At 53.8% G+C, this 17,861-nt stretch overlaps 1 protein-coding gene across 1 annotated transcript; it reads right to left on the reverse strand.

Moving 5' to 3' along the window:
* Positions 1 to 1,641: 1,641 nt before the first annotated feature.
* Positions 1,642 to 16,482, reverse strand: ACADS (acyl-CoA dehydrogenase short chain). The gene is made up of 10 exons (XM_060170425.1): positions 16,349 to 16,482; positions 15,545 to 15,708; positions 4,735 to 4,884; positions 4,379 to 4,490; positions 3,786 to 3,937; positions 3,335 to 3,505; positions 3,127 to 3,264; positions 2,865 to 2,960; positions 2,599 to 2,655; positions 1,642 to 2,452 (listed from the first exon to the last, which is right to left on the reverse strand). Exons 1-10 carry the CDS (start codon positions 16,392 to 16,394, stop codon positions 2,300 to 2,302), a joined length of 1,239 nt encoding a protein of 412 aa, XP_060026408.1. The 5' UTR covers positions 16,395 to 16,482; the 3' UTR covers positions 1,642 to 2,299.
* Between the last annotated feature and the right edge of the window lie 1,379 nt (positions 16,483 to 17,861).

The raw sequence follows: 17,861 nt of genomic DNA on the forward strand, positions 1-17,861 counted from the left end.
GAAGCGGTCTCTGCGTCTCGTTAGCGGGATCCTTCTCCTGTTGCCCCTCGCGCCCCGCCCGCCTGCGCAGTGGGGGAAAGCGGGCCGCAGCTGCGCCTGTCGGCCCTGCGGGGCCCGGCTCCTCCACCCCGCACACCTGGGCCAGGTGCCCAGACCCGGGAGGCCCGCCCCGCCAACAGCGGCCCGTGCAGGCGTGTGCGCCCGGAGAGCCGCTGGCGAGGGAGTCGTTGCTCGGGCGCCGGGGCGCTGCCCGCGGGCCCAGGGCGAGGCCGGCGCTGGCGCGGGGAGGCTGGAGGCTGCCTCCCTCGGCCGCGCGGCGCCCCTCACCCGCGCCCCTGCACGTGAACCCGCGCGCCGCGAGAGCCCGCGCGGTTGGGCGCCCACTTGATGGTGGCTCCAACTGGTCAGGTTCCCGTCCCCTCTTCCCTCCAGAGACCTCACAGCAGTGGCAGGTCAGCTTCCCGGCCCTTCCCGTTCTGCGGAGGGCTGTCCGCACCTCTTCTGAAACTGTCTGCGGGCTCTTGCCGCCGCCCTCACCCCTCTGTTCCGTTTCTCCCCCAGCAGCTCCGCTCTCCACACCGCGCCACAACGGTTAACAGCATGGGCTCCCCGCGCAGAGGCACGTCGGCCCAAAGCCGGCCCCGCACCACCAGGACCCAAACCGAGCCCTCCTTAAACCAACTCCCTTGCTGAGCTGGTGATTAATCTCTATCCAAAACTTTATCCCCTTTCTTATACCCTCTGGCCTCAATCCTGTGCTAACTTCACACTAATCAACCAGCGTCAGATGACAACAGCTGTTGTCAATAACGTTGTTAATGTGCTAAAATTGCTATCATAGATACCATTACCACACAAACTCAGGGTGTTTCTCCAGGGCAAGATGAGTTCACAGACCCCTGAGCCATGGGCCACCCGGCCAGAGAACCCTAAACCAGAGACACCCTGACTCCCGAAACTACCATTCATCACAGAAATGATTAATCTCAGCCTCTCTGTTCTTCCCCTTAAGAAACCACCTGGAGTGGATCTGAGGCTTGTCTCCACTCCGTTGCTTGGGGCCTGCAATAAACACTGTAGTTCCTTCACCACAACCTGGTGTCAGCAGATTGGCTTTGCTGCACGTTGGACGAGTGGACCTGAGTTCGGTTCGATACAGGACCCTCTCACTACAGGCTCAGTGCTGGCCCTCAGTGAACAGATAGTAAGCAAATCAGACGCTTTCAAAGTCTCCGTTTCCTCGGCTTTGCTCCTTCCCCTCTCCTCTCCCCCAGCCCCTCTGCATCCTCCTTCCTCCTGCCCTGAGGCTGGCACTCACTCACCTGCCTGCCCGCCCGCGGCCCTAACCTGGCTGGCCCTCCCTGCTCAGCAGTCGGTCTCCTAGACACCCAAGCCCTTATTCTCCTGAACTGCATCAACCCTGCTTCGTGCTGGAGCTCTCCCAGGGTGGAAATGGACCCTCCCGCTGCAGCCGGCTTCACATAAGCACGCACACGCGCGCGCGCGCACACACACACACACACTCTCTCTCTCTCTCTCTCTCTCTCACTCACTCACTCACACAGAGGGGGGGGTTTGCAGGAGAGCAGATTAAAGGACCATCTTTCCCTCCCCAGCAGCACCCAAGCAAGGACATGAGGGTCAGGGGACGGGTATGCTTTATTACTTAGTTCCCACAGGTGATCATCCCACAGCACGAATCAGACCACCCACCTGCACTCATTTACACTTTACAAAGAACAGGTTAATGGGATGCAGGGCAGCTTCCACAATGACCCAGCCCCGAGGCTACAGGGCCTGAGAGAACACTTCTGCTTCGAGGCCTGGTCATTCCGGGCCCCCACCGCACCCCACTCCTCCAGACTCCTGACCTCAGAGGAAAGAGGAGACGCTGGGTCTCACGCTAAGCTCCAGGGCCCACAGAAGAGAACTGGGGAGTCCCCAAGTGGTAATTTCTCCCTTCCCACGGCCCAGCCTCCAGATGAAGAGAATAAGGCACAGTCGGTGGTGGAGAGGGAACAAAGCCAAGAACCTGAGCTGAGGACGGGCATCCTCAGACCACAGCCCGGCTCTTCCTTTCTCCCAGGCAGCTCAGTCTGGGGCGGATAGAGCTGAGGGCGGCAGGTCCACCCAGAAGACTGGGTCTGGGGACCCTGGCGAGAGGAGGCGTGGCCCCCGCCGTTCTGCCCCACAGGCCTTGACAGGGAGTCAGGGGGAAGGCCACGTGGCTCCTGCCCACTTTCCCCTGGTCCTCAGGCCAGCCCGGATCCCGGCGGGCACTGTCGGCCCTACCGAGGGTTCAGCTCCGGTAGCTCCTGAGCAGGTGCCCGGCGATCACCAGCCTCTGGATCTCACTGGTGCCTTCATAAATCTCAGTGATGCGAGCATCACGGTAGTGCCGCTCGGCTGGCATCTCTGTCACGTAGCCCATGCCACCCAGGATCTGCATGGCCTAAGGCGGAAAGGAGGGGCTCAGGAGGAGAAGACCCCCACTCGAGGGGAAAAACAGGACAGGATCAGCCGGGGGAGGGGCAGCCAGCACACTCACTGCTACTCAACCCTTGGGACCTCCCTCGCCCAGGCACCGGGGGCACTCACCTGGTGGGTGATGGCAGTTGCGGCCTCCGATGCAGCCAGCTTGGCCATTGCGGCCTCCTAACCACAGGGGATGGTGGCGTCAGAAACTCGACCTTGGGCGGAGCGCCCAGCACATGGCCCTCAGCAGGGTGGGCCTGGGGGAGCCACCCCTTGTAGCAATAAACCCACGGGCCCAAGGAACCAGGACCCCGCCCAGATGTTTCCCTCAGTCCCTCCACCACCAAAGCTCTGGGCCGTGCCCAGGGAGACCCCAGCCCCACGGGCACCTTGATGAAAGGCCTCTTGTTATCCTTCAGCACCGCAGCGCGCCAGGTCAGCAGCCGGGCACTCTCCAGGGCCAGGGCCATGTCCGCCAACTTGAACTGCAACAACCCAGTCCCACCCCGGCAGTCGGTGTTTGCCCTCCCTCCCCTCTCCCTGCAAGACAGGAGGGAGGAGGGCAGAGGACACGGGAGCAGGTGAAAGCCATCTGGGAGGCAGAGCGGAAAGGCCAAACCTCTCTCCCTCCGCGGCACCGTGCCTCGTTACCTGGATGACCTGCAGCTTGGTGAGGGGCGCCCCGAAGGCCGTGCGGTTCTCGGCGTAGTTCACAGCACAGTCGAGGGCAGCCTGGGCGATGCCCAGGGCCTGGGAGGCGATGCCGATGCGGCCCATGTCCAGGGTTTGCTGTGAGGACCGCCCTGTCAGTGGCCGGCCAGCAGGGCCCCAGGGCCCCCGCCCCCGCGGCTGGGCTCACCATGGCAATCTTGAAGCCCATCCCCGGTTCCCCCAGCAGGTTGTCCTTGGGGATGCGACAGTCCTCGAAGATGAGGTTGGCAGTAGATGAGGCCCGGATGCCCAGCTTGTCTTCCTTCTTCCCTAGCGTGAGCCCAGGCGTTGGCATGGGAACCAGGAAGGCACTGATGCCCTGGAGGCCAGATGCGCCCAGTGACTTTTTCACCTGCTCGAGGCCACGCCCCTCACACAAACCACCACAGCCACCAGCTCCTGTCCCTTCCCTCCACCTCCCTCAGAACCTCGCGGTGACGCCGCCCTCTGTCGGCTCCTCTGGGGAAGGCGCCGCCCGGGGAGGGAGAGGGACAGGGACAGCGGCACGTGCCCCAGAGCAAGAACAGCTCCATCGGACCGAGGAGGTTTGGATCTAGAAACTCTGAACGTCTCACTGACCCTCTCTCCGGGGTCCCCACCTTGTTCTGCAAGGACCTGTCCGTGCTGGCGAAGACCACGGCGGCCGAGGCCTCCCAGGAGTTGGTAATCCAGGCTTTGGTGCCACTCAGGACCCACGAGTCACCGTCTGCCCAGGCAGTGGTGGCGGCAGCCCCCGCGTCGCTGCCGTTCCCTGCCCCACACGCAGACTCAGAGTCCACCGGCGCCTCCGCCCTCCGAGGGCACCGCCACCAACTCACCCGGAACCCAGCCTCACCCCTGGCTGGTGAGCCAGACCCGGGTCCAAGGGATCAGGGTCTGGCTCCTGAGAGAAGGCTCGAGGGCCGCACCGGCTCCCACAGCTCTCGGGGTGGGGGGATGGGGGGGATGTGACAGCTGGGTGTCTTCAAGCCAAAGGGACCCCAGGGCCCAAGTCCCTCCCTCCCAGCTCAGCCGAGGCGAGCTCGGGCTCTGTGGCGATCCCAGCAGCCAGAGCTCCACCCCAGGCCCTCACTCCTGCCCTCCTGCCCCGGGAGGCAACGAGCAGCTGACCCAGCTCAGCACCGGCCCCAGCCTGAGTCACCCCGATTCTGAGGGGAGGGGACAGGGGCAGACCACTGTCACACGGTGATACCTGGTTCACTGAGGGCAAAGCAGCCAATTTTGTCACCACTGGTGAAAGGAGTGACCCACTGCTTCTTCTGCTCCTTGGAGCCAAACTTCAGGATAGGCCCCAAGTAGAGGGACTGGGGGGACAGTGCAGAGCAGTCGGAGGCCTTCCAGCCCAGAACACCTGCCCGCCCGCGTACCCACCCCCAGGCCTCCTCTCTCCAGAGGCCCACGCAAGGGACCAGGTCCAGAAGTGGTCAGGGGCAGGGAGCCAAGGCCAGGCTGTGCCCCGGATGTGGGGCTGTGTGGCAGAGGGCCTGCCCCCCACCCACAGGAGCTTCCCCTCCACCGGTGTATCCAGGGCCCAGGCGCGAGACTCACGTTGTTGACGCTCATGATGACTCCAGTGGAGGCGCAGCCCCGGCTGATCTCCTCCATGGCAATGGCGTAGGCCAGGTAATCGAGGCCGGCACCGCCAAACTCCTCGGGCACATCCATGGCCATGAGCCCCAGCTCACCCATCTTCTTCACCTGGCCCCAGGGAAGGATGTCATGGCAAGGGCAGCTGCCAGGGGACGGTGCCCACCCTCTCCACCCCCAACCCTCCTGCCCCTGAGCCAGTGCCTGCAGAAACTCAGGTCACATGGCCACATCCACCTACCCCAGGACCCCCGAGGCTGAGTCTGCAAGACAGCACCATTCATTGAAGCCGTCCTGTCCCCACATTCCGCCCCAACTCTACCCTGTGTCTACAGACACAACCAGTGAGCAAGCAGAAGGCACAAGAAGGCTTTAGGGGCCTCTGAGGTAGGGAGCAGAGCAGGGCAGCACAGTGCCACACAGACCTTCTTTCAGTCCCTCACACGTACCACACTTCCCCTCCCCACCACAGGGCCTTTGCGCATGCTGTTTCCTGCCAGTGATACCCTTTATCAACTAGTTATTATCTCCTCCCGTCCTTGGGGCTCAGCTCAAGCATCGCTTCTGCTGCATGGCCATCTCTGACCTCACTGAGTCAAATCCTTTAATCACACGCTCCTGCAGCATCTGTGCCTCTCCTTAGTGGTGCTTGCGCAGCTGTAATTTCACACCTATTCACGTGCTTGTTCTGATTAAGGTCTCTCTCTGTGACCACGAGGGCAGAGACAGTGCAGTTTTGTCCACTGCTATATTCCAATGCCAGTGAAAGAATGAATAAAGGGGAAGAAGCTTGGAATTTTGACTTGGAATACCAGTGGTGGTCATCGTTAATTATCAATGCCCAACACTGAAAAATGCTTTATGTGTACTCTTCAATTTGAGTCTCGCCGAAGCTCTGTGAGGACAATGCTGAGTCAACCTCATGTCACAGGTGAGGAAACCGGAGCTCAGGGAGGTGAAGCAACCAGTTCGGGGCGGAGCTTGTAAGTGGTGGGGCTGGGACTGAAACCCAGCACTGACTCCAGGACCTCAACCAGCTCAGACCCTTCAGCAGGTTCCTAGGACAGATTCCTTACCCTCTGTCAGCCTGCTCCCCACCTGGGAAACAGGGACCACAACAGAACCTGCGTAGCTTTGAGAAGAAACAACTAAAACCAATGGCCTCTACGGAGCAGGCTGGGGTAGAAGAGGGACCGTTGCTTTTCATTAGAAAATCATTTTAGGACTTCCCTGGTGGCGCAGTGGTTAAGAATCCACCTGCCAATGCAGGGCACATGGGTTCGAGCCCTGGTCCGGGAAGATCCCACATGCTGCGGAGCAACTAAGCCCAGTGTGCCACAACTCCTGAGCCTGCGCTCTAGAGCCCACGAGCCACAACTACTGAGCCCACGTGCTGCAACTACTGAAGTCCGCGTGCCTAGAGCCTGTGCTCCATAACAAGAGAAGCCACCACAATGAGAAGCCCGAGAACCACAACGAAGAGTAGCCCCCGCTCGCCACAATCAGAGAAAGCCCACGCACAGCAACGAAGACCCAACATAGCCAAAAATAAATAAATTTATAAAAAAGAAAAAAAAAGAATCCACCCTGCCAATGCAGGGGACACGGGTTCAATCCCTAGTCCAGGAAGATCCCACATGCCACGGAGCAACTAAGCCCGTGCACCACAACTACTGAGCCTGTGCTCTGAAGCCCACGAGCCACAACTACTGAGCCCACGTGCTGCAACTACTGAAGCCCACACGCCTAGAGCCCGTGCTCCACAACAAGAGAAGCCACCACAATGAGAAGCCTGCGCACCGCAACGAAAAGTAGCCCCCGCTCACCGCAACTAGAGAAAGCCTGCGTGCAGCAATGAGGACACAACATGCCCAAAAATAAAATATAAATAAATTCATAAAAAGAAAATCATTTTGTCATTTGTATCCTGTAACCGTGTTCTTAGACTATGCTGACTTCAATGAAGCAAATCAGTAAGAATGTCTGCCATATTTTCTCATTTGTCTATAATTAACATTACTTCTGTGATTATAAGTTTGATTCCCCCCTTCCCCAAACAGTACTTACTTCATAGAACTGTTTTAAGGACTAACTGAGACAATATATATATATAAAATGCTGAGCCCAGTACCTGGCACGAGGTGAGTGATCAGTGAATGGCACTGTTTAAAAAATTTTATTGAAGTATAGCTGATTTACAATGTTGTGTTAATTTCTGCTATACAGCAAAGTGACTCCGTTATACATCTATATAGTCTTTTTCATATTCTTTTCCATTATGGTTTATCACAGGATGTTGAATATAGTTCCCTGTGCTGTACAATAGGACCTTATTGTTTATCCATCCTATATATAATAGTTTGGATATACTAATTCCAAACTCCCAATCCTTCCCTCCCCTTGGCAACCACAAGTCTGTTCTCTATGTCTGTGAGTCTATTTCTGTTTTGTAGATGGCTTCATGTGTGTTGTTTTTTGTTTTTTGTTTTGCGGTACGCGGGCCTCTCACTGCTGCGGCCTCTCCCGTCGCGGAGCACAGGCTCCGGACGTGCAGGCTCAGTGGCCATGGCTTACGGGCCCAGCCGCTCCACGGCATGTGGGATCTTCCCGGACCGGGCACAAACCCGTGTCCCCTGCATCGGCAGGCGGACTCTCAACCACTGCGCCACCAGGGAAGCCCCACGTGTGTTGTATTTTAGATTCCACATATAAGTGATATCACATGGTATTTGTCTTCCTCTGACTTACTTCGCTTAGTATGATAATCTCTAGGTCCATCCATGTTGCTGCAAACGGCATTATTTCATTCTTTTTAATGGCTGAGTAGTATTCCATTGTATATATGTACCACATCTTCTTTATCTATTCATTGGTCGATGGACATTTAGGTTGTTTCCATGTCTTGGCTATTGTAAATAGTGCTGCTATGAACACAGAGCTACATGTATCTTTTCAAATTATAGTTTTGTCTGGGTATATGCCCAGGAGTGGGATTGTTGGATCACATGGTAGCTCTATTTTTAGTTTTTTAAGGAACCTCCATACTGTTCTCCATAGTGACTTCACCAATTTACATTCCCACCAACAGTGTAGGAGGGTTCCCTTTTCTCCATATGCTCTCCAGCACTTATTATTCATAGACTTCTTAATGATGGCCATTCTGACCGGTGTGAGGTGGTACCTCATTGTAGTTTTGATGGGCAGTTCTCTAAGAATTAGCAATGATGAGCAAGTGAATGGCATTTATTATCATTAAGTGACTGATAAGTTCTTGTCTTGACAGTGATGTCTGGGAGGAGGGGCACTGGTGAATCTGCTGAACTTCCATAATGATTTGTGTCCCTCCACGAAACTGCTTGTTTGATTCTGCCTTGAGTTGTTCCCATGGGAAACTCTTGTAAGACTCTAAGCTTGGGGTGGGCCTGACTGTGCTCAGGGTCTCCCGTGTAACACAGGGGAGGAGATGGCCAGTGCGTGGGAGGCAGAATGACAGCCCCTCAAAGACGAGCACGTCCTAACCCCCGGGACCTGTGAATATGTTTCCTCACGTGGCAAAAGGGACTCTGCAGGTGAGATTAAGAGAAGGATCGTGAGGTGGGGGGGCTTCCCTGGATGATCCAGGGGGGCTAATGTCATCGCAGGGTCCTTGTAAGGGAAAGACGGAGACAGGAGGGGCAGAGAAGGAGATGGGACAATGAAAGCAGAGGCTGGAGGGACTGGGATGCTGGCTGGAGGGGTGGGCGTCATGAGCCAAGGAATGCAGGCGGCCACTAGACGCTGGGAAAGGCAAGGAAGTGATTCTCCCCTGAAGCCACTGGAAGGGACGCAGGCCTGCCCACACCTTGATTTTAAGCCCAGAGAGACCCACTTTGGATTTCTGCCCTCCAGGAACTGTCAGACACTAAATGTGTACTATTCTAAGCCACTGAGTCTGTGGTAATTTGTTACAACAGCAACGGGAAGCTAGTACACAGTGATAAGTGGGACTCAGAGCCCCCAGGGATGTGTCATTTCGAGAATCGCTTAAAAAAAATTCTGTGGTCACCGCGCACCTGGGGCCAGCGGGGGTGATGCTGCTCGAAAAGCTGCATCATTGCAGCCGGTGGGAATCAAGGAGGGGGCGGGAGTGGAAAGTAGACAGTGGTTCAGGCAGGGTTGCCTCTGATCACGACCCGGCGACTCACTAAGCCCTGTGCCAGCACAGCGAGGCCTCGGAACAGAGCCCCCCCCCTTTTTTTTTTAATTTTCTTTGGTTTTTTGCTGCACTGCACAGAATGTGGGATCTTCGTCCCCTGACCAGGGATCGAACCCATGCCCCTGCACTGGAAGCGCAGAGTCTTAACCACTGGACCGCCAGGGAAGTCCCAGAGCCCCTTCTGAACCCACACTTAGGGCCTGCAACAAACCTATTCCAGGGTGGAATAGTGTTTTATGGGGAATGCCTGCGCTGGGTCAGGAGCCAGGGCCGTATTCTACCAGGTGCCAGAAATACGCAGGGTCCCCAACATTCATGCTCAGGCCTGGACAGGAACCCCGCTGAAGTGCTTTCTCTGGCCAAACAGCAAGAGAGACTGAGCTAAAAAAAAAAGCCCCAATTGTCTCACCCTACACGCGCCACCCAGCTTCCCTGGACACTAAGACCCACCCCCTCTTCAGCCTCTATCTCCAGTACACAACCCTGGGATAAACGACAGATCAGCCGATCACACCATGACGCCATTTCACCCCAAGAAACAGAACGGGAACCAAAATTCCCAGATGGAGTGTAGGCAGGACAAGGATTATCCCATTTTCCTGTTACGGAAGGGGGCTCACGTGCAGATGGTGCCAGTCCCGGGACACCTGGATGGGGAAGCCAGAACTCCCGGCACTCGTCTCTACACCACACCACTGTCCTCTGACTCTCCTGACAGTTCTCTCTGTCTGAATAAAAAGCTGTAGGAGTTCACAATGACTGCACCCAAGCAACTTCACTAGCATGCTATTTCCCCCAACCCTTCTCATTCTGAAGTGGATCTCGAGATTTCTGGCAATATGCCATGGCCAGCTGCAGGAACATTCTAGAAAAAAATTGGAAACATGGACTTCCCTGGCAGTCCAGTGGTTAAGACTCCATGCTTCCATTGCAGGGGCCACAGGTTGGATTCCTGGTTGGGGAACTAAAATCCCACATGCCGCACGGTGTGGCCACAAAAAAAAAAAAAAAAAAAAAAAAAATTGGAGACAATGGCAGTGGAGAGGAGAGACAGTACAATCAAAAAGAAGAAGAAATCAGGGACTTCCCTGGTGGCGCAGTGGTTAAGAATCCACCTGCCAGCGCAGGGGACACGGGTTCGGGCCTTGGTCCAGGAAGAAGATCCCACATGCTGCAGAGCAACTAAGCCCGTGCACCACAACTACTGAGCCTGCACTCTAGAGCCCGTGAGCCACAACTACTGAGCCCACATGCCTAGGGCCCGTGCTCCGCAACAAGAGAAGCCACCGCAATGAGAAGCCCGCGCACCGCAACGAAGAGTAGCCCCCACTCGCCGCAACTAGAGAAAGCCCGCATGCAGCAACGAAGACCCAATGCAGCCAAAAATGAATAAATAAATAAATAAACTTATATTTTAAAAAAAAGAAATCAGAAACAAAACAAAAAGCAGCAGCACACACACACAAAAAGACCGCATGTTCAGTTGTATAAATCATTCCTGATCTAAGCATGTTGATGGTAACTGGCTAACAGCTGCCAGGCTCCCTAATATTTTCCCCTAGCAGCCTGACCTTCAGAGCGACCTCAAGGGGAACCCCTCAGAGCTGCTACCCACGGTGGTTACTCTCGGCCCCTTGTGTCTGTGAACCAGGAGTCCAGACCTGCATCCCTGACTGGGCCAAGCCTGGTGGTCTCCAAACTCCCAAGAGAAAATGTGAGAAAGAGAAGGACCCCTTTCCTAGCAGAGTGAGCCTTCAGCACCTGCTGCCTTCATATTTGGGACACATTTAGAGGACACTTCATATAAAAATAGTGCTTTTAAGTCACTTCTAAAAGCTCACATGTTTAAAAAATCAAATTTGTCCCGGGACAAAGTCCCAGGGAGTCTGGGACTTCCCACCAGGGAAGTCCCAGACTCCTTTTAGAGAATCAAATTCCCTAACTTGTTGAAAATTTGTTGCTTTATTCAAGGGGAAGGGGCCACGGGAGCCACCTCCCCAGTTCCCACGCTGGGTCAGTGTGTGCTAAGTGCTGGGACAATAAGGACACTCAGGATGACTTAACCATAAAATTCAAGTCCATAAAGTTCAGCAAACATCTGCTGAATGCCAAGCACTTACGGAGGGTGAGGAGGTCGGAGCGTGAACAAGACCAATACGGGCCTTCAGGGAGGCAACTGTGGGAAATAACTGTTGACACAGGATACACACCATCACGTGACAAGCACACCCAGAGAATTAGGGATTATGAATGAACACTCCTGAAACACAGAGAGATGAATTCTTGCCGGGAGAGGTGAGAGGCAGTGCCATTCAGGGGACACTTCCAGGGTGGAATTCACAGAAGTCTGTGCACATGAGGAAGAAGAAAAATGGACTATGATTTGAGAGGTTTCTATGCAGTTAACTACCATCTGAGATAGGGCAAGAGGACGAAAAGCAGGTTTTGCACCTGATATATTAAAGTTACTCAATAAGGGACTTCCCTGGCGGCACAGTGGTTAAGAGTCCGCCTACTGATGCAGGGGACTCAGGTTCGAGCCCTGGTCCGGGAAGATCCCACACGCCACGGAGCAACTAAGCCCGTGCACCACAACTACTGAGCCTGCGCTCTAGAGCCTGTGAGCCACAACTACTGAGCCCACGTGCCACAACTACTGAAGCCCGTGTGCCACAACTACTGAAGCCTGTGTGCCACAACTACTGAAACCCGCGAGCCACAACTACTGAGCCTGTGTGCCACAACTACTGAAGCCCACGTGCCACAAGTACTGAAGCCCACACGCCTAGAGCCCGTGCTCCACAAGAAGCCACTGCAATGAGAAGCCTGAGCACAGCAAATGAAGAGTGGCCCCTGCTCACCGCAAGCAGAGAAAGGACCGCACGCAGCAACGAAAACACAACGCAGCCAAGAATAAAATAAAATAAATTAATTTTTTAAAAAGTTACTCAATAAACATTCACTGAGTGAAGGAAAAGAAACTGGGTTCAGTTTCATACATATAAATATGCACATGTAGGGACTTCCCTGGCAGCCCAGTGGTTAGGACTCCACGCTTCCACTGCAGGGGCCCGGGTTCCATCCCTGATCAGGGAACTAAGTTCCCACAAGATGCTCAGTGCGGCCACCAAAAAAAAAAAAAATGCAGGGCTTCCCTGGTGGCGCAGTGGTTGGGAGTCCGCCTGCCGATGCAGGGGATGCGGGTTCGTGCCCCGATCTGGGAGGATCCCACGTGCCGCGGAGTGGCTGGGCCCGTGAGCCATGGCCGCTGGGCCTGCGCGTCCACAGCCTTGTGCTCCGCACCGGGAGAGGCCACGGCAGTGAGAGGCCCGCGTACCGCCAAAAAAAAAAAAAAAAAAAAAAAAAAAAAAAAAAATGCACATATACATTTCCAGGTTCCGGAGTCCAAAGCTGGTTTGGAAACACCATTCTATTTCCTATTTCCCTTTATAACATAAAAGCATTATAAACTCATAACTATTTCTTTTTTTTTTTTTCTCGGGGGCAGGGGTTAGGTTTGGACACAGAAAGAGTAAAGTTCCGCTTAGATTACAAAACAAGCCACGTGAGCAGAAACTGGCACTAGCTTTCCACCTCCTTCGTGGCCTGCCCACCTCTCAATTCTCCCCTTGACTCTTCCCCAGTAAACCCACTTTTCTTGGGGGAAAAAAATTCTTCAGGAAAAAAATATTAGAAATCACTAACTAGGGGCTTCCCTGGTGGTCCAGTGGGTAAGACTCCGCACTCCCAATGCAGGGGGCCCAGGTCGATCCCCGGTCGGGGAACTAGATCTGCATGCATGCCTCAACTGAAAGATCCCGAATGCCGCAACTAAGACCCGGTGCAGCCAAAGTAAATAAATAAATTTTTAAAAAGAAGAAAAAGAAAAGAAAGAAAGATATCACTAACTAAGCATCTCCTGTAGGCCGGTGGGGTCGGGGGGAAGCTCAGAGTCTACATCTGGCTCCTCCAATCCCAGCTGTGTGACTGCTGACCAAGAAATGTAACCCCTGGCTTCAGTTTCCTCATCTGAAGACTGGAGATCAATGAAGTAACTGCCTCAGGGTGTTTTGTTGAAGATTTAATGGATAAGTACCTGGAATACAGTAACCCTCAAATGATAGTTACTCCTGTTATTATTACTATCGTCATTTTAAAACACTAGTGGACACACAGCGCAGGGAGATCAGCTCGGTGCTTTGTGTCCACCTAGAGGGGTGGGATAGGGAGGGTGGGAGGAAGGGAGACGCAAGAGGGAGGAGATATGGGGATATATGTATATGTATAGCTGATTCACTTTGTTATAAAGCAGAAACTAACACACCATTGTAAAGCAATTATACTCTAATAAAGATGTTAAAAAAATTTAAAAAAATAAAACACTAGTGGTATTATTTTTAATTTTGCAACCTGCCCTATTATCCCTGTGTCTACTGCTTTGACCCTTCTGCCTGTTTAAGCCCTGGATTCCCTTCTGTAATGGGGGAGCTGAGCACTACCCACAATAACAGAGAGTGATAAAAGCAAAAAGCCAACCGGCCTCAATCCTTAGCGAAGGGCAACATTGAGCAACCTCTGCATCCCATCAGCCACCAAAACGACAGAGTCCAGTTTGTGTGGGGCAGGGGCAAGATCAGAAGATCTATTTCTCCCCAAGCTCTAAGACCTCAGGCAATTCCTACAACTGCTCCTACATCCTCTAGACAAAGGAAATAATAGCAGGACTCCTGATAACCTAACCAGATTACAGATATGAAAACACCTGTCCAAGATCAAACCAAATAAATGCTATCACTACTCTGAGCTAGGTCATGCATCAGCAAGTCTGGACTGTGCAGCCTCCGGGTGCCAGAATGTGTCAGAAGGCAGGAGGCTGATGCTTTTGATCTCTTCCTTCCACATCCATTTCTGCCACTATTTAGTGGCAGGATCAATCTGCAACCTTCCCCGCCTTATAAAGCAAGTAAGAGATTACAAAGCCAGAGGACTGGTGAAGAGTTGGTTGGTAGAAAGCCTGTTTCTACTGCCAGTTTTCTTGCACAAAGCAAGTCTATGTCTGTAATATAATAAGTATTATAATTTGAGGAAATATAGGAAAAATAAATCAAGTGGTCTGTCATTTGGCCAGAAAAGCCCCAATATACAGCCATGTCTTGGACAACTGCTCTGAGGGCAGCACCAGAGTGTGGCGGTATGGAGGATACAGGGGTAGTTTAGGCCCTTGACGATAATATTCCCGATTAGAACAGGGCTTCCCAGCTGGGCTTCTGGGACAAGCACGTGGCTAGGGGATGGAGCAGGGTTTTGGAGCCAATCACACCAGGTCTACTGGTCCATAGACAGTATGCCTTGGAAAATCACTTCACCTCTCTGTGCCTCAATTTTCTCAACTGTAATAAAAATAATAATAGTATTAATAGCTTCTGGTTTTCAAGTACCAGGCACCATGAACTTGACATATGTGATCTCCCACAATCCTTGCAAGCATTCCAGGAAGCCAAATGGAGATTAGACGTGCAGCTGGGGATGCCCTCAGGACTAAATGAGATGACATGATTTCAGTGCTTAACACCTAAACGTTGCCCAACTAATTTTGGTGCTCAGAATGCCACTTGCCTACCCCACTTTGAGCTCCTTGGGTATTCCCACAGTCCAGGCACAGTGCCCGATACACTGTGAACACACAACATTCACTAAGCTGGAAAAGTGGCCCCAGAGCCTATGAGGCATGTGAACGGTGATCACAACTCCTGAATTCCTCAGACTGGAAAACACGCGTGGAGAAGAGGCCAGACAGATTGGCTCTTTCACAAGTTATGTACTCAACAAATATCTATTGAGTATACTGTGTGCCAGACATCTTGCCAAGCCAGGGGATGGAGACAGCAGGAACATCTCAAACTTGTCATTATAGATGGAGTGATACAATGGCACGGGGAGGAGGGGACTGACTGGGATCTCAGCAGCCGGCAGAAGACAGACTTGGGTTCAAACTTTAGCTCTGTAACTTATTAGCTCCATGACCTTGGGCACATTTAATCCTCTCATCAATCTGAGTTTCATCAACTGTACAAAAGGGTATGTAATAATGGCACCTTCATCTCATAGGACAGTTTTAAGAAACAGATAAGCTAGGGACTTCTCTGGAGGTCCAGCGGTTAAGAATCCGAGCTTCCACTGCAGGGGGGTGCAGGTTCTCTCCCTGGTCGGGGAGCTAAGATCTCGCATGCCGTGTGGTGTGGCCAAATGAAAAGAAACAGGTGAGCTAACCCATCGGAACTTAGGACAATGCCGAGCACGTGGTCAGCATTTTATAAGCATTAACTATTACTATCAACACAACGCCCAGTACGTAGTAAGCATATCAACCATCCACCATTATTACTGTTATTCCAGAAGTTACATCCTGGCTATAGGCCTCATTCTGGACAAGGGAAACCTCCAGGGCATATTCTGGGTCCCAGGACCACCCCCCACCCCCCACTTAGGGTTCCTTGATTGCAGTCTCCGTGCCTCTGGATGTCACTGTCACCAATCATCCTGGAGCTGATGGTACCTGTACTCTTAAACTCTCACCTGAGCCGCCGGGAAGCGATGTTCCTTGTCCACCTGGGCCGCGATGGGAAAGAGCTCCTTCTCAGCAAAGTCCCGGCATGTCTGACGAAGCATCTGGTGTGTCTCGGGCAGTTCCACAGACTGGTAGATGGTATGTAAGCAACGCCAGTCCCGAGGCCGGAGAGCTGCCAATGAGAAGAGTAGTCAGTGGAAGGGGAACGTAAGAGGTCTTGCGTAGTAATAATAATAATAATAATAATAGTGATCCACTAACTGGGTGGTTCTCCACCACGGATGACTTTGTCCCCCAAGGGACATCTGGCAATGCCTGGAGACATTTTTGGTTGTCTCAACCGAAGGGTAGTATGGAGTGGGTAGAGGCCAGGAATACTGCTAAACATTGTATAGGACAGATACCATGACAAAAAATTATAGGCCCAAAATGTTGATAGCGCTGCTGTTGGGAATAGCACTGAATGTTTACTATGCTTGCTAAACACTTTGTACAACAATCCCACTCAATCACCAGTATAACACCAATAATAGTAAGAGCACAGCTCTGTGACCTTAGGCGAGGATCCTAACTTCACAGGTTTCTCTAAATGTGGAGGACAGCAGTACTCAGCTCCTGGGCTGGGAGGATGAGATACTGACTGTAGCACTTAGCACGGGGCCTGGCAGGCCCCAAGGAGGCGCAAGGAGCAGCCCAACTGGAGCAAAGGCCGCGCGTTGCCGGAGGGGCACCGCCAGCCCGCCTGCGTCAGGCGAGAATCGGCCTCCGGGTCCCACGCCCGCCCGGCCTGCCCCGGGCCGGAGCGCACTCACCTCCGCGGACGGGGCCGCAGGCCCGGGCGAGCAGCGTGGCGGCCATGGAGGACGGAGACCGGCAATGGCACTGGGCTTCTTCCAGGCGACCTCGGACCGCGAGCGCGGGTTCCGGCGCGGGGCGGGGGGCGGGGCCTGCGGGGCGGGGCCGGCGCGCGCTCGCTCTCCGGGGGCGGGGCCTGCCTCGGGTCCTCCTGAGCCCCGCCTCCCACCCAGGAGATAAATCAAACTGTCCGGTGTTTGGGGAAGTCTCCGAAATCGGTTTCAGGCCGATCCTAAAGCTCTTCGAGGGGGGGGCCCTATCTCTCCTAAAATCCAATTCCGTGGCCTAAAAAGCCCTATCTGGCCTTCCCCCGCCTCCCTCCCCGGCCCCACGCCCACCATGCTCTTGCTGTAGCCTCACAGGGCAGCTTTTCTCTAATACTTGTAGCTGGTTCCTGCCTCCAAACCTTTGCAGTCACCGTTCCCTCAGCTGGAACTCTCCTTCCCTTCACTCGCTGAGGCCTGCCGTGACCGCAGGAGGCCAGTGTTTCCCTCCACACACTCTCCATCCCGTTGTTTTATTTATTCCTGGCACGTAGCATCTGAAATCTTATCAAGCCCCCTGTAAGTCTGAGCGCCAAGAGGGACAAGGGTCTTGTCTTGCGCTGGTGCTCATTATGTAGACATGGGGAGTTGGGTTGCTGGGAGGCTGTGCAGGTGGGGTGGCACTGCTGCTTCCCTGTTCCATTGTGGTCCCACCGTCTCACTCCCAACTGGGGGGCAGAGCCCCCCACCCCACCCCTCCACCGGGATCAGGGGGCACTGGTCCTTAGCGTCCGTCAGGACGCCTTCACCCTGCCCCCAAAACTACGGCGATTTCACTTGCCTGCCACGGGTCTTGCATGGGCACAGGTGTGAGTCAGACTTCACAGGCTCCAGACACCTCCCACACGCCCCCAGGAACCCAGTCTCTACAGCTGCCTTTCTTCCCACATAACTCAGCCAGGCGTCTGTCCCCAGCACTGACCCACACGCCAAAAGTTCTGTCTTCCTTCAAGATCTTGCTCTGCTTCCTGCAGATCTATTAAAAGATGCGGCAAAGTCTTTCAAATGTTACCTTGCACTTAAAAGAAATGCATTCAGGGGCTTCCCTGGTGGCGCAGTGGTTGAGAGTCCGCCTGCCGATGCAGAGGACAGGGGTTCGTGCCCCGGTCCGGGAGGATCCCACATGCCGCGGAGCGGCTGGGCCCGTGAGCCATGGCCGCTAAGCCTGCGCGTCCGGAGCCTGTGCTCCGCAACGGGAGAGGCCAAAACAGTGAGAGGCCCGCATACCGCAAAAAAAAATTAATAATAATTAATTAATTAGTTAAAATATAAGTAAATTAATGGAGCCAAGATCTCAGCTTCATTAATAAATTTAAAAAAAAAGAAATGCATTCAAAAGAAAGCCTCTAAATCCACAGTACTTTTACTGTCATTGGCAAATGCTCCGAAGTTTCCTCACCTTTCATCACTCTACCTGGGCACCAGG

This window comes from Lagenorhynchus albirostris, chromosome 14, assembly GCF_949774975.1.
Source record: "Lagenorhynchus albirostris chromosome 14, mLagAlb1.1, whole genome shotgun sequence".
Classification (NCBI taxonomy): Eukaryota; Metazoa; Chordata; class Mammalia; order Artiodactyla; family Delphinidae; genus Lagenorhynchus; species Lagenorhynchus albirostris.

What these genes read in the sequence shown, in the direction of transcription:
- ACADS (XM_060170425.1), bottom strand. Translation starts at nt 16,394, where the DNA reads ATGGCCGCCACGCTGCTCGCCCGGGCCTGCGGCCCCGTCCGCGGAG. An exon ending in CTGCGGCCCCGTCCGCGGAG is followed by an intron (nt 15,709 to 16,348) that starts GTGAGTGCGCTC and finishes TCTCATTGGCAG; the next exon opens with CTCTCCGGCCTCGGGACTGG. An exon ending in CAACTGCCATCACCCACCAG is followed by an intron (nt 2,453 to 2,598) that starts GTGAGTGCCCCC and finishes TTTCCGCCTTAG; the next exon opens with GCCATGCAGATCCTGGGTGG.